Source organism: Nicotiana tabacum, chromosome 23, assembly GCF_000715075.1.
Source record: "Nicotiana tabacum cultivar K326 chromosome 23, ASM71507v2, whole genome shotgun sequence".
In the NCBI taxonomy this organism is placed as follows: domain Eukaryota; kingdom Viridiplantae; phylum Streptophyta; class Magnoliopsida; order Solanales; family Solanaceae; genus Nicotiana; species Nicotiana tabacum.
In genome coordinates this window covers 116,416,926-116,433,487 of record NC_134102.1, presented here as the reverse complement: position 1 = coordinate 116,433,487, position 16,562 = coordinate 116,416,926, and the positions used below count along the sequence as shown (strand labels likewise).

General features: G+C 35.1%; 2 protein-coding genes across 2 annotated transcripts; one reads left to right on the top strand and one right to left on the bottom strand.

Moving 5' to 3' along the window:
- The first annotated feature begins 7,888 nt into the window (after nucleotides 1-7,888).
- Nucleotides 7,889-8,670, top strand: LOC107763139 (putative invertase inhibitor). The gene has a single exon (XM_016581583.2). It carries the CDS (start codon nucleotides 7,915-7,917, stop codon nucleotides 8,506-8,508), a length of 594 nt encoding a protein of 197 aa, XP_016437069.1. The 5' UTR covers nucleotides 7,889-7,914; the 3' UTR covers nucleotides 8,509-8,670.
- A 2,291-nt stretch (nucleotides 8,671-10,961) lies between these two features.
- LOC107763138 (nuclear intron maturase 2, mitochondrial) lies at nucleotides 10,962-13,470 on the bottom strand. Its single transcript, XM_016581582.2, has one exon. It carries the CDS (start codon nucleotides 13,274-13,276, stop codon nucleotides 11,108-11,110), a length of 2,169 nt encoding a protein of 722 aa, XP_016437068.2. The 5' UTR covers nucleotides 13,277-13,470; the 3' UTR covers nucleotides 10,962-11,107.
- Nucleotides 13,471-16,562: the final 3,092 nt, after the last annotated feature.

The window sequence follows — 16,562 nt, the reverse complement described above, 5'->3', positions numbered from 1 at the left end:
ATTATTTTAATTTTAATTTCATATTATCATCAATAGTTAAACATGATAATTATCAATTTTTATAATTCAAAATTTTCATCAAAATATTACCCAATTTGCTAAATTATCAATACTTAATACAATAGTAATTGGTTTCAAATACGAAAATAACTTATGTTACACCAAGATTTACAAACAATGCTAGTTATGAAGCATTTACAATGCCTAAAATAAAATAGAACTAATTACAGTCATATGATAATTTAAATGATTTTATAAAAATTATTAAAGGATTAACTTAAAAATTACATTATAATGAGTGATAAATTCACTGTGCTACATCAAAATGATGTCATTAGACGAGTCATAACCAACAAGTCCACAATTTGATTGAATCAAAATGAACTTGATCAAAATAAAACCACAAATGATAAAAAATATTATATATATTTAAGTTAGGTTCGGAATAATCCCCTAACAGCTTGTTTGGATGGTTGTGTCACGACCCAATTTGGGATCATGACCGGCGCTTAGGAGCAAGTGTTCCCAAGTAAGTCTCATCGGTAATTTATAGAAAATCGGACAGAGTTTTCCCTGTTTTAGGACTATCCAAAAATAAACATGTCTCATAAATCAATAACACAACCAACCTATATCGACCAAACAAGTCATATCCTCGTTCCCGAAATATTTCCAATACAATAATATTAACTTCATCTCCAAGTAAACGAAATAATAGTCTAATACGAATCACAAGTCTACATCAATAAAAGGATATTTATGACTCATAAAAATGACTATGGAGCGACTCTAAGAGTTTTAAGAAAGACACTATAACGAATAAATAATAATCTTTGCCCACGCGAATAAATACGGGGCTCACCAGGAATTGCCAACTCGTGTACTCTAACTAACGGAATCCTCGCCTGCGTCTTCTGCTATCTCTATAAAAATAATAGCGGGGAGTAAGTCGCTAGCTCAGTGAGTAATAATATTTAACCACAACCGTTTTTGATAGGGACAAGTCAGAAAATATGCTTGTATAATAATCATAAAATATCATGAAATAAATGCCCTTTTTCAGAATTGGTAACAACAATCCGCCTTGTTTGTATTCATGTAAGCAGGAATCAATTAACAATTAAGTAATAAACTCTGTAAATATTGTCATATCAAATCTTATGTTTGGGAAGTTCAAGAAAGGATCATGTAATCTGTATCACTGTGTGGACCCCTTCGTAAAAGGAGTCAAATATAACTGTAGGTCCCTACTCAAGGGAAAACTGTAACTGTATGCTAGTTCTACCTTCTCATTAGCGAGGGTTGTAACTGTAATCAGTAATCTGTAAATACAAGATGCACCAGGTGTAACGAACCCGCCGTTAGCTATGGGATCCTTCAAAGTCTCTTCCCAGCTATACTTTTCTTTGTAAACAATAAATATTCACATAAAAGCATTTCCAAAATAGTACAGTGCATTTTAATTCTTATCAAATCATGTATTTCAATTTCGGTAACGGTAATCATATCTCAAGTAACAGTAAAACATGTCTGGTAACAGCAAGAACATTTTAAATAATTGTAAACCGCTCAAGTTAACTATTCAGTACCATATCAAATAAAGGACTTGTCCCATATGTAATTTCAAACATTCGGTAACACATTTTATTTTCAAAAATAATGTATAAACCATGCAGGTTATGAAAATACAAATTGCGGTAAGATTACTACTCACAGTACTCGTATAGAAATATCGAACTTGTCGCTGCGAGCACTTCGTTCAACTTTTTCAACTACCTATATTGTTACAAAACCAATCTATTTTATTAACTCCACGAGCACCAGTATAGACGGTTAAATTTCGTTGAACTTAATTCTTTCCTTGTTTTCATTCCACGGGACATGACTTATTTTCTACGGATCAACTAGTATACCCAACTCTCAGAATATCTCGGTATTCTCAAATAACCAAAACTAGTCCAGTATCTTCTTAAAAAAATATTCATATAGTTTATTTGCTATAATGTTAAAGAAGAAAAAATTCTTTTCCTTGACATAGGAATCATACGTAACTTAAAATATCATTGTTGCCCATAAAAATCAGTTCGTATTTAGAATTTTTTAAAGTTTGGATCGAGCCTCTTTCTTCTTCTTCTCCTTTGTTCCTTTTATGCGTTCCCTTTTTCCCCACTTGTATAGATTTGTTTTAGACGCGGCAAGGTTGCGTGCCCTTTTCCCCCAAATCTTTCTTTTTTATTGTACTAAAATCCTATAAGAAAAAAGACTCAAAACTTCTTTCTAGTTTCCAGTTACGCTACTCCTCTTTTGGTGGGCTTTGACCCACCTATTTTTATTATTTAATTACTTGTTTATTTATCTTATTTTCCTCTTTTGTCTTTTTCAATTAAGTTATAGTTAAAGGATAATTATGCCCTTATTTTACATACCGGGTATTACAGGTTGCTACCTGCTGTATTATATCGTTACTTTAAATACAATATTTGTTTTGATTATTCTTTAAATTTTATTGTATCGTATCGTTAAATTCATCGTTACGTAACGACGAAAAATGTCATTTATGTAACGGTTAATTTGGTGTGGTCACGTCGTTACCTTATTTTTTTTCTCTCATCTTGCCTTTCTAAAATATTAAATAATCTTATTTTACTCTTTATCATACTTTTTTATATAATAATTCTACCTCATATCTCACTTTTTCATTATAATATTACAAGTTTATTCTTTATATTGTTGGTGCATGATATCGTAAACGACGACAAATAATACAATCTATTAAAACATTATATACGTCAAACGATACAATACAATACAATACGACCCAATACATTATGAAACGATATATAACAACCATCCAAACAAGCCGTAAATATATGAACATTTTTAATCCCCTAAATTTTTTTGGGGGAGGAGGGGGAATCAACACTTTTAATAGCCAATATTTAACAACCAGATTCAAGGAACTACACAGCGACATATGAGACCTCAAAAATCCTCGGGACATGTTTATCTGTAACTATTACACCACTACTTGAGACATGTTTATCTGTAACTATTAGGAATGGGGGAAAAGGAGAGGCACGTCGTCTTTTTCACCATTATTTTCACAATTTGAATATGCAAATCTTTAATTACCAAGCTAGCTAGTGACGTGCTTTTCTTATGGCAAAACCACACTTGTCCATATTGATGATAAAAACATCTAATAAGCTGCAGACTCAATGAAAAGTTAGCCTATACCAATGTAAGGTACTAACACGTACAGAAGACAAAATAGTTCATGGTTCATTTCATTAAATTATTGCCAAAAATTAAAGAAATAAGAAGTACAAATACAAATTGTTGCAAAAAGCCCCACTTTCGGTGGAATTGGTGTTGGAAATAAACCACTCAAATAATATTCACGGTATACGATTATAATAAATGCGAATTACTAAAATACTGTAACCAACGGTAATAATAAGAGAAATAAGGACACCGATATTTTTATGTGAAAAACCTTTCTGAATAAGGGAAAAATCACGGTCCGAGAGGAGCAACTGATTTCACTATAGTAAGGATTTTACATGGTACCGAATAAAATACTTCAAGACCACTAAACACTCAAAAGAAATAACCCTCTTTTGATTTTTTCACCTCAATATAATACCGCTCAAACTCTTTATATTTTTCTTCACAGGGTATTTTGCTTCTTACTGTGTAAATTACTCTCTTTATCTTTGTTTTGGTGTGATTACAAATGAAAGTAGAGGCACTTATTTATAGTTACAGAATACCCATGATGATGTATGTAATGACATCAACATAAAAGTCTGCTCAAATCTTTTCCGTGTTAATTGGTTGGTTTAAAGTTTTCAAAGCAAAAGAAAACTTCTCTTCTTTCACATATGGAATGGATCCAACAATCGGAACTATCGAGTTCGAACCACATTCTCTTCATGCCACTTCTCTATCTGCACAAGCACAGACCAATACCACTTCATTAGTATATATGTATAGTGCAGAAGAACATCAAGCGGCAATATGGAAAATTCAAGTTCTCATACAACTTTAGAATGAACTCTCTTGACATATATATATACTTAAGAAAAATGTGTCAAAAGATAACTTTAGATAAATTCTCATAATTAGATTGAAGCTTTTGCATACTCATTCTGAAGGACAAGACGATTTGCAAGCCTTCTTAATCTTCTCGCACTCCGAGTCTTTTCCCTTTTCTTCAAGGCACCTAATTAATCATTCATCACAAGTCAATACCCATAAATAATGTATTACTTACGTTAGTAAAAGGATTTAAAGCAAAAATAATATATAGTACTATTTTTTCCCCTTCAAAATTCGTTTAGGATTTAACCAGAAGTAACAAACATAGATGGCTAATTAAGCAAGTAGTAGGAAATAGATTTAAATTTTTTAAAAATAAAAATAACTTATGGTAGTGGCGGATGGACAAGAGTGGGTTGCTCTAGTGATGAGCACCCTCCACTTCCAACTAAGAGGTTATGAGTTGGAGTCACCCCAAGAGCAATGTGGGGAGTTCTTGGAGGGAGGGAGCAGATGGTCTATCGGAAACAACCTCTCTATCCCAGGGTAGGGGTAAGGTATGCGTACACACTACCCTCATCAGACCCCATTAATGGGGGATTATACTGGATTGTTATTGTTGTTGTTATATGGCAGTGGCGGAAACGAGCATAATAATGGCGGATTTCATTAGCAATGGCATTAGCTTTAGCTCGCTCTTCCGTGTCAAACTGTACCATCATCAACATAAACAAAAAATATATAGACGACAACAATTTATAGTTAGGGGTTCAAAATCTATTCCGTATATTATATATACACGCACACATATACGGGTTAGTCGAAGACAGTAGAAGCAATTGCATCGGCTCAAAAAAGCTATATATAAATCCATGCCAAGTTGCCAACTATGGCTATTGACAAATATTTTGCTGAACTAGTGTACACGGAGTACAATATAAGTTTTAACATCTCTAATTCAGAACTTACAACGTCTAAATTCTTGATTATCCCCTTCCTATATGACATGATTAATTTTACGTTAAAAGAAAAGGAACTAATAAAAAAGGAAGAGATCACACGAGAAAAAGAGCAGAGATCGACCTGGTGATCGGTGGAGGAAGGAGGAGGAGGTTTAGAAATGATCTTTCAATCTGAATATGAATATGATCTTCTTTTGTTTACTGTAAATTAGTTGTGTAGTACTCACTGGTTTTGTGTAATGGATCCATATTTACCAAATGTAACGATAATCTGATATTCAACCAAACTGAGGAATTACAACTGATTTATAGAACAAAAAAATGGAAAATAAGAAAAGGGAGGTTCCAGATTGCTAAGAAAATAGGAATTATGAACTTTTTGTTCTCCTTTGCCTTAATTCTTATTTTATTTGTAGACTTCTAGTATATACTTGTGTCCGTTTTCTCTTGGATTATTTAATTAACTACTATATCTACTGGCAGAAATTAATTGCTTTATTTATTTGGAAGTACTAATTTCATTTTCTTATGAAATTTTATTTCTTAATTACCCTTTAAATTATCTGATAGTATGAATAATAAAACTCTTCTTTCTTACACAACAGAGAAGGATCACCAAATAGGGGGAAAAGTACTATAGTCCTTAAGCAATACAATTTTATACTAATCAACCAATTTTATTACAATTTTACTAAGAAAGATTACTATTTTAATCTCACTCAAGCATGAAAAATTTGTGAAAAGATAAATGTTATGACAACCAAGACGAAGGTGCATGCATAAGCCATAAGGTGTACCTCAACTTCGAAAGGATGATATGATAGAAGAGCTCTCTTGTTTCTTTGATTCATTAATTTTTTTATTTTTTTTTAAAACTCTCTTTTTTTCAAATTTTGTTTTCAAATATCTGTTTGTTTATAGATGTTAACCATTTTTTGACAAATCTTGAAAACAAAATCTTCAAATTCCAAAAACAGTTCTAAAGTAGTTTTGAAGTTTTCTACTCACGGAACTTCATATTCTTTTCAAGTAAAATGCATGTCCAAATACAATTTTAACTTTCAAAAATTATTTTTCATCTCATCTTCAAAAATTTATTTTTTCAAATTTTAACTAAATTTATCTCCAAACGCTAGCTAAATAATCTTAGCTAAAACGCAAAATAAAAAAACCCTAATGTTTGACGATTTACTTTTTCCTTAACAATAAGATCTAAACACGTCATCTCACATAAATAAATGCCATATGTTTAACATTTTAAACTTGACGAAATGGTCACACAATTTAACATCATCATTATTGTAACATTTAATAAGAGTACATTGGAATGTGAAAGTTTTATCACGGAGATCCTTTTTGTAAAATCTCCGAAACAACCTCACAAAAAATCTATGTGGCAGTAGATCTTGAAGCAGAAAAACTAAAGGCGAAATGGCTTCCCGGCCACTTAGACTTGTAGGGCATTTGAAAGCTGATAAATGAACTTTAAACTTTCTCATTTTGAACACTTGAACTCATGATTCCATTAACTAATAAACACATTTGTCGTTGACCATGCCTATTTGGCAGTGACAAATGTGATGTGGACAAAATGCGTGTCAATCACGCAGAAAATGCACGTGAATGCAATAATCTGATTAAAGAAAATACTTTATCAATAGGAAAAAAAATTAAAAAATGAAAAAGAAAAGGAAAAAAAGCCCCCTAGCATGTCGGTACTCATTTTCGCCCTCTTGCTTCTCTTCAACTTAAGCGAGGAGAGAGAGAGAGAGAGCATCAGATAGTTTAATTCCGGCTAATTTTGATATGAAGATTGTATAGTTTTACTTATATCATATGATTTTGGAGTTTCTAGAAAAAAATGGGGTTATATGATTGGTTGCCGGCGAAGTGGAGGTGGTAGCCATTGGAGTTTTGTGGTGGTCAAAAAGCACTCACCACTCTAAATCACCAATGGTCTGAAGAAAACCCTATCATCGAATTCATCTTCGTCAAAACACAAAAAATGACAGATATTTGCAATAGTATTGGGCGGCCTCCATTGTTTCAAAACCATGGATTCCTATTGATTTTTTCTGAAATTCCAAAATTAATTAATTTTTTCTAGTCTAACCATGAGCATAGTGGTGTTGTGAATTTGATTTAGAAATAAGAGAGAAACAGAACATTGAAGAAAAAGAGAAAGAACAAGAATCAAAATAAGGAAAAGAATGGAGGTGGGTGAACGGAGAAGAAGGGAGATAGATGGGTACGGGTTACTGGGGTAGTAGAGAAGTGTTAGATCTTTTTCCTCTCTTTCTTTTTTCTTTTTTAATTTGTAACTTCTTTTTTGCTGATTATTTATTTAAAAATAGGACCCGCAAATAACACATGTCAAGTAATAAATAGTCTAGCATATGACATGTTGTACATGTCAACGCAATTGATGTATCTATTAGTACTCATTCCGTGAACTTGGAGTATTCAAATGGGAAAGTTTAAAGTGCATGTATCGGCTTTCAAATGCCCTACAAGTCTAAGTAGCCAGGAAGCCATTCCGCCAAAACTAAATAGGTATTCAAATTGGTGTACACAGTCCAGAAAATTTCTGGTGCGAGGAGTCCAGTTTGGAAACTCATATACTGAAATATATAAGGTATCAGAAAAAGTGCAAAACATGAAAGTTGAGCCCTTGCATTCTAGTCTCCAGAAAGTTAAACCATTCATGATTTGGATATTCTATCAGAAAGTTATGATGAATCGAATATGGCTAGTGGATCAGTTTTGGCAGAATGTTTTGATGCACTTTAGAAACTCTCGGAATATATAAAGAGTTATATGGTGTACAACCTATCAAATGAAAGATCTTCGAGTCTAGTTTTTAAATATTTAAACCGTGAAAAAGAGCAAAACAGGTTAAAACTCCAAAATAATGTGGCATTGCTCTTTCTTTTCCCTCTCACTTTGCTGCTTATTCTTACTATTTATTCCTACACATTGTTACCTGATTTCCCCACCAGTAGTAGACTTGATCAACTCAACCTGCAAAAAATGCTCAGATGAGTCAGCAGACTTTAACTACAACTTCTGTGTTACTTCACTTCAAGTAATTCCTGTAACTCATGTTACCAACTTACAAGGAATAGGAATCATAGCAATGGAGCTGGCTCTAGAAAATGCTACTAAAACGATTTCGACCATAGAGAAGTTGCTTAATAGAAAAGAGTTTGATCCTTTTGCTATGGACTGCTTAAGAGACTGTTTGGAACTTTACGCAGATGCCATTGCAATGTTGGTGGATGCTTTTGGCGCGTTCTTGTCTAAGCATTTTAATACAGCAAATGTACTAATGAGGACAGTTATGGACGCGACATCGACGTGTGATGAAGAGTTCACTGAGAAGAAAGGAGAGTTGACACCACTAGCAAAGGAGAACTACAATCTTTACCAATTGAGTGACATATCCTGGTGCATCATTAAGCAAGTTTCCACTGTCCCTTCTGATCTACCTAATGTATCTTCTTAAGATGCAGCAACTACCAGTTGTGTACTGCATGGGACATCAAAGAGTTGCTTACAGTTCTTGTAGAAATACTAATCAGCAAGTCTTGTTGCCCCTGTTCCCCCTTTTCCTTTTCCCCCAACAAGCGTACTTGCACATTATATGTAGTTTAAAACATTACATAAATTAGAAGTCAAATAAAGGTGAACTCGGGAAGAAAAGGAAAATGGAACCAAAACAGAACTATGTAATCAAGTATGAATTATACTGCTGATGAAACATACAATTGTGACAAAGACGGTGCAAGGTTTTGTTAGCAAGAAAATTTAGTCAAAGCAGAAGAAAATGTAACTGGGGTATACAACCTTCAGTGTTTAAACAAAAAGATACATTTGCTAGTCCATTAATCAGAAAAGCATACACCATCAGAACATTTCCACAATGCTAAATTACCGAACACTATGACAAAACTTACCGGTAAGGTCTACGTACACACTACCCTCCCCAGACCCCACTTGTGGGATTTTACTGGGTTGTTGTTGTTGTATGACAACTTAAGGCAGGGTATTCTTGCATTCATAAAGATATATTGTTGAAAGACCACCAATGAACTGCCTGAGACACGAAGATGAACTAAACAATGCAAGCACCTGTACTGATCAGTAGGTACTTACAGTGGTCCAAACTGGTCTGGCTTCTCAGAGCCAATATAATTGGATTTTTTCCCAATTATTAAGGGATAATCACAACCTAACAGATAAAGACAGAACAAGTGAAAACTAGCATAGAAAATTATGCTACGAGCAAAGATCTAAACTTACAATATTCTCTTCACTAGATGGTGACTGCAGATTAGTTCCCAAGACATGCGCTGATATAGATATGTAGGGGGGAAAAACAAACTAAACCACCTAAAATAGCAGAATCACAGCCAATGTCTAGCATCTCCTTCTTCTTCTTTGATAATCATTAGGTTTCTCATTTGCACCTGCACTGAATGATGTACAACAGGTCCTTTTTTTTTAATAGCATATATTTAATTGAAAATGGTAAAAGAATGTTATAGCTTCTCATTTTTTGTGGTAGTGATTGGCCAGTGATTCGACACAGCCTTAAGGTGCAATAAATCTCGCTATAACATATTTCAAGCATCCCATTTGACCAATACAAGATAAAGCAGATTTTCAGATGTACTAATTTAAATCATACCCAACATTCACAGGAAATCAGGGAATAAAGATTATAGAAAGGATGAAGGAAAAAGTTCCCATCGTGACACTGTGTCTGTAAGCAAGAGAATAACCATTTGAAAACCATTTAGGTGTCTGGACATGAACATTTTTTAAATTTTGGAAGTTTTTAAAAAAAACCTGTTTTGCTAAAGGTTTTACAAAAAGATTTTTGCCAAGTAATTTTTGGGTGGAGAAGTGCTTTGAGGCACTTTTTGAACCATAAATCTTCTTCCCCTCACCAAACTTCAAAAAGCTAAAATTATCGACACATTCTCTTGCACAAACTCTTTTCTCCAAAAGAGAGAGATTATCAAAAACCTTTTTCCAAAACCTATCCAAACTTTATTTAGCTTTTCAAAATAAACGTGCTGAAAAGACAAAAATGAACACTAAAGTGGTTGATTTTCATAAAACGAAATGAAGAAACAATCTGCTCCATCCTTCCAGTATTTAAGCCACAATGGTATTTAAGTAGAAGAACTTGGATCATAAAAGCAGTTACTGAAAATCTGAAAAAGAAAAAACAACACTCCTCCAGTGTTAGAAAATAAGATGTTTGATCCAATAGACTAAATACAGAGCATAAGAAAGAGGTTTCAAGTTTAACAACACAGTTTGCAGCAAAAGTATCATTACTAAGCAGAGAAAATGAAGTGTTGGTTCCCATAAATAAAAGATGCTTACATTAGGAACTCTCTATGTCAAGTACAATGATGGTACCAACCAGGAAAAACACCGATGACAAAAGAGTGGATGTTTACTCAGAAAATGTCCAACTAAATATAACTTATAAGAGCCAAACATCGCCTAGGCACACAAAAATATCTGCACATGGACATTAAAGTTTGCCAACCATTGTCCATATACTAAAAAGATTCCATTCTCTTTGCATAATTGCAATGGAAGTAACAAAGACGTTAACTGGTCGGTTCTTATCACTAAGATCAATGCCAATACATAGTAAATATATATCACAAGGGATTTGATTGTTCTTGAAGAATCATTTGATCAATATGGGAGCTAATTCAAACAATATAATATGTTTACAGAGAAAAGTAAAAGTATTTTGTTAAACCGTTTCTCAGGTTCTTTCTTTTCCCATTTATTTCACTCCTTTCTCCAGGAGAAATATAGGGTATTGGGTTGCAGACAAGTTCATAGACTATAATGAATACATAAGCAGCATAACAATATACACTTTGCTTGTAGAAGCTGACACTGAAGCTTAAACAGAAAGCAGAGATGGAGAACAGGAAAACAATCTCAATTTATATAATTGGATATACTTACATACAAGCTGGTATTCTTTGCTTGGTAACACAAGTTTGTTCAGTACAATAAAATCTTTGGCAAAAATTGTCTAAAAGACTTCCAAAAAGTACTAATCTAGCTTAAACTTCAGCTGCATGAACCCCTTCTTCATCGTCTTCATCACTTTCATTTCTTTCATTATCTTTTTCCTCACCTGTGCCTAATAACAAACTTTTCTGTTCTACTGGAACAGCGTTTCTTTTGTAGTTCCAAACAAGCATTGAAATGTAATCCTGAGGTGAAATCAGACCTTGTTCTTTAAGAAAGTTCTGTTGCTCATCCAGAGTTTTTCGGTCACTCAGCTTTATATATTCAAGCAGTGCCTTCTCATGATCAGGCCTCCAAGCCATTGGAAAAGGGGTATAATCAGTTTCAGGTACGAGGGACATACGGGTATACATGAGACCATCAATTGATTCCACCAGACCCATCCTCAGCAAATTATGGTATTCTGGTGACTGTCCTTTTTTCTCCTTCAGAGGACGACTTAGAGTCCTAGAACCAATCTTGTAAACCTTTGCCCGTGACCGAAGCTTATATTTTGCAGCATAGAGCTTAGCAAGTGAACCTCTAATGATATAAGAACAAAAATTAACAATCTTTTTTCTATTATCAGCATATCTGAACCACTCCACCATTGTGGTCAAAAGCTTATTCATCTGAGCATTTGTATGGGCTTGAGTAGCATGAAACATTCTAAAACATGGCTGTGGATCTGGATCCCTGTCTCCCTTGAGAAAGTTCAACTTTCTAAATTGTTTAATGCATTGTTTCAGGCTAGCTGTGACAGACAACAGTGTCCCTACACCCTTTTCACTAATGATTTTCCCACCAGTAGCAGTATATCTAAGTGTGGGATAGACTACTCTACGGCACAATACATGATCAAGAAACATAATACCTTTTGTTATGTGTTCAATAGGAAGGCTCTCATTATCAAGCTTGAGCATGTATTTCTGATCACAGAACTCAATCAATTGCTTTCTTAGTGTTGCAGCATCTGCTCTTGGTCCCCTTACCCCTATTAGAATGTGACCACCAAAACGGATGTAGTCAATCTTCCTGGTTTTGTCAGGCCCACTCGTAGGAACAAATTCAGGCCAAGAAGTATTTCCTTGTTCTACTTCCCCTTCAGGACTATTCCAAATAACATCATTCTTTGAAGGCCGATAAAACTCCTGGATCTTACCTTCCATCCAGCGGTCCAACTCATCAAGGCAAACATTAGCCAAAAGCGGACTGAGTATACCACAATGACCCCATGAAGGAACTTTCGCGGCCTCCTCTGGAGCAAACCCAAAGAACGATTCCAGCCAGTATGGATCAGGCTTCGGCTCATCATCTGCTAGGACTCTCTTTTTCTGATACTTTCTTTTCGTCTTCTTCTTTTTCTCACCATCATCAGGTCTGCTAGTTACAACAGGAGTAGTTAATGCAGCCTTTATCAAATCAACTACCTTCTTATCACGTACATCCCTCATCAACGCACTTATCACCATCCCAACCTTCATCCCGTCCAAAACCGTACTTAAATCTCCCTTTATATACCACAAATATCCCGCAAAGCTTCTCCTAATAACCCTCAAAGCCGTGTGCGCAGTCCTTCCAGGTCGAAAAGCGAATGACTTTTGCGAAAACCGAGCCTCATAAACTGGCTCCAATATCATAAACAACACTTCCTGAACAACCCTATCTTGAAATGGGCTCGGCTGTGTTGTAGTCAAGATAGCTTTAATCTTCCTCTTCGACAACGACTCATAATCAGTCTTATCCCTCGGAGACTTAATGAAGAACTCCAACCTAGCCCCCCACTTAAACCTATTATCAAGAACTGCATTTCTCAAGGCCAACAAATCCTCAAGTGCCGAACGCGTTATCGCGTTCCGGGGCATATACGCACCCGTATCATCAGCAGAAACCTTTTGATAAGCCAATACCCACAATTCAAACCTCCTTAAATAATCAGTTAAATTAGTCACTGTTTTATCGGATTCTCGAAAACTATCAATCCACATTCTACAACAAAGTGATATACCATCTTCTTTCATTAAGGTGGCCGGATCATTCGGGTCCGGTGCTCTCCTATTAGTGTGTGTGGAAGTGTACATATATGCACTAAATACAGTGAACACATTATTTCTAGGGCTACAAATATTCAATTGTGGGATAAATAAAGCACTGATTTTTGGTGAAAAAAATGAAGTAATTTTCAGTACCCGATGACTGGAAATTACTATACGTTGATGCATCAGATATTTTGCATCTGTGAGAGAAAATTCTTCGAATAATTATTCAAAACTTAAGTTGAAATGAAAATTTGAACAAAATTTGAAGACAAAATTGAGGTCTTACCATATATCCCTGAGAATGAATGTGAAAGAGTAAGGGAAAATGGGAAAACTGAAAACCCTTAAACCCTATTACTGAACCCTAAACGGTTTTTTGATCCACGAGCTCTTTCGGTTTAAATTTGGATTCAAATCGGGTTATCTCACCAGCTATTCGGATCCAATAATGAGGTCCACTTTTGTAGAAATAGCACCATTTTAGATCATATTTTTTAAAAATAGCCACTGTCATGAAGTTTCACGAAATTTGAAACTCCACAAAAATAATTATTTTTTAATTACTAGTAAGTGGTTGTTTGTGAATTTACCCATCTATATTCGGTCCCAATCCAGTCTTTGTTGTCAAATGACCTACTCTATTTATATTTCAAGATGAGTACAAGTAGATTAAAAGAATCGTTTTAATTTAGAGTTTAGTAGTTAATTAGAGAGAATGCAAACAAATATAAGGAAACTGTTTAAAAAATTATTCATGTCAAATCTATATCTTATTAAAAGGAAAGGAAAAAGTCATCTTCTTAAGCCAAGTGGCAGCGTAGAAAAAAGTCACATGGCATAAGTAGTTATCTTTTATATATATATATTATTAAAAGGAGAGAAAAAAATCATCTCCTTAAGTCAAGTGGCAGCCTAGAAAAAAGTCACAAGGCATAAGTAGTTAATAATGTATTTAGTTAAGAATTAGTATTAGTACCCGCGCGATGTGCGGACACATACCATATTAAAACTACTTGAGTTATTTGAATTATGTGCAAATAACCTTAAAATATAAACATTCTAGATAAAAGTTAGTATATAGAATCATTAGGTATTAATAAAGAAGCAAGATATGATATTATTTCTCAAATTTCATAGTGGACAACCTATTTTTTCTATATTTGTAACATCCTAACCCCTTGATTTTAGTACTTACATTTCATTTAAGTGTCAATATTAAATTATACTAAATATATCATGTTGTGATCTGTCTTGTTTAAACATATTAGATCATTATATTTTAACAAAATTACTACCACTATGTTTTTCATTTCAAAGTCAAATAAGTCTTATTCATCACATTTATACACAAACAACCTTAAAAGTAAACCTTATATATAGAAATTATAAATAATTATTAGATATTAATGTAACGACCCGACTTGTCGTTTTAAGAATTTACGCCCCATTCAGTGGCTTAAGGTTTCGAGAAGTTTCATAATATATATTATGACACGTGGGTGTGCTCGAGTTTGATTTTTGAAATTTAATTAAAAGAACAATTCTTATTTAGAAGTTTAAATGGAAAGAGTTGACCGGAGAGTTGACTTTTGAGCAAACGATCCCGGAATGGAAATTCGATGATGGCAATAGCTTCGTATAATAATTTCGGACTTAGGCGTATGTTCGAATTTGGATTTGGAAGTTCGCAGGACAATTCGACATATTTTGGCGAAAGTTGGAAAATATAAGATTTTTTGAAAAGTCCGACCGAAGGGTGAATTTTTGATAACGAGGTCGGATTTCAATTCTGGAAATGGGAATAGCTCCCTTACGTCAATTATGACTTGTGTGCAAAATTTGAAGTCATTCCAGATTGATTTGATACGTTTCGGCGCAAAATATAGAAGTTGAAAGATTTGAAAACTTATAATTCGATTCGATGCGCGATTCGTAATTCCGGCGTTGTTTGATGTGGTTTGAAGCCTCGGCTAAGTTCGTATTATATTTTGGGACATGTTGGTATAATTGGTTGAGGTCCCGGGGGCCTCGGATGGATTTCAGAAGGTTAACGGAGCAATTCAGACTTGGAAGAAGCTGCTGAAAAATGGCAGCAGCTGTTGGATTCGCAGTAGCGAAAATTTGGGCGCAGGTACGACCTCGCAGAAGCGAGGATTTTGTCGCAGATACGGCCTGGGTAGGACTGGGCAAAGGTCGTAGATGCAGACAGCCTTTCGCACTTGCGCAATCGCAAATGCGGATAGCCTTCCGCACCTGCGCAATCGCAGGTGCGGACAACCTTCCGCACCTGCGCAATCGCAGATATGAGGTTTAGGTCACAGAAGCGAAAGGAGCAGGCATGTGCAGTGGTCGCAGGTGCGAACATTTTTCCGCACCTGCGAGGACGCAGAAGCGGAACTTTTTCGCAGGTGCGAGAGGGTAGTGATCAGTGGACATTCGCAGAAGCGAGAATTTGCTCGCAAAAGCGAGCTCACAGGTGCAATAAAATGGTCCGCAAGTACGAAACTGGGTAGAAACATAAGGATTGAATTTGGTCATTTTTGGCATTTCGTTTTGGAATTTTTGGAGCTCGGATTTGGGCGATTCTGGAGGGATTTTGTAACGACCCAATAGGTCATTTCGACTTTTAGAACCTCGTTCCCCTAAATAAAACTCCTCGAAGGTATTTTTAATGATTTATGACTTGCGGGGATGGTTGACTCGGGATTTGAATGTGTTTGGGTTGGAATCGGAACACTTGGTTCCTTAAGTTAATCTTAAAAGGCCAAGTTTGACTTCGGTCAACATTTTGAGAAAATGACCTCGGAATCGGGATTTGACAGTTCCAATAGGTTCGTATGACGATTTCGAACTTGGGCGTATGTTCGAAACAGGTTTTGGATAACCTGGGAGCGTTTTGGCGCTTAATAGTGAAATTCAACTATTTTAAGGTTTAAAATTCTTTAAATTTGGTTTGGAGTAGGATTTTGAGTAATTGAAGTCCCTTTGGAATTTCGAGTTTGGGAATAGTTCTGTATAGTGATTTAAGACTTGCACGCAAATTTTTGTGTCATTCCGAGTAGTTTAAGTATATGTCGGCGCATTGGAAGTAAATTAAAGAACTTGAAAATTTTAAGTTTGAATTAATTTGGTTTGGGGTATGATTCTTAGATTTGATGTTGTTTTACACGTTCCGTGAGTTCGAACGAGTCCGTTTTATGATTTCAAACCTGTTGGTATGTTCGGGCGGGGCCACGGAGGCCCCGAGTATTAACCGGACGAGGCTCAGATCAATTTTGGAATTTTGAAGAAGAGTTGAAGCCTTCTGCTTCTGGTACGTTCGCACCTGCGCTTGGACAGCCGCAGGTGCGACTCTCGCAGATGCGAGGTTTATGCGCAGAAGCGAAAAAGAGAAGGGGAGGTCTGCCATCGCAGGTGCAGAATCTCGGGCGCACCTGCATGTTGCATTTTTCGCAGATGCGAGGTTTGG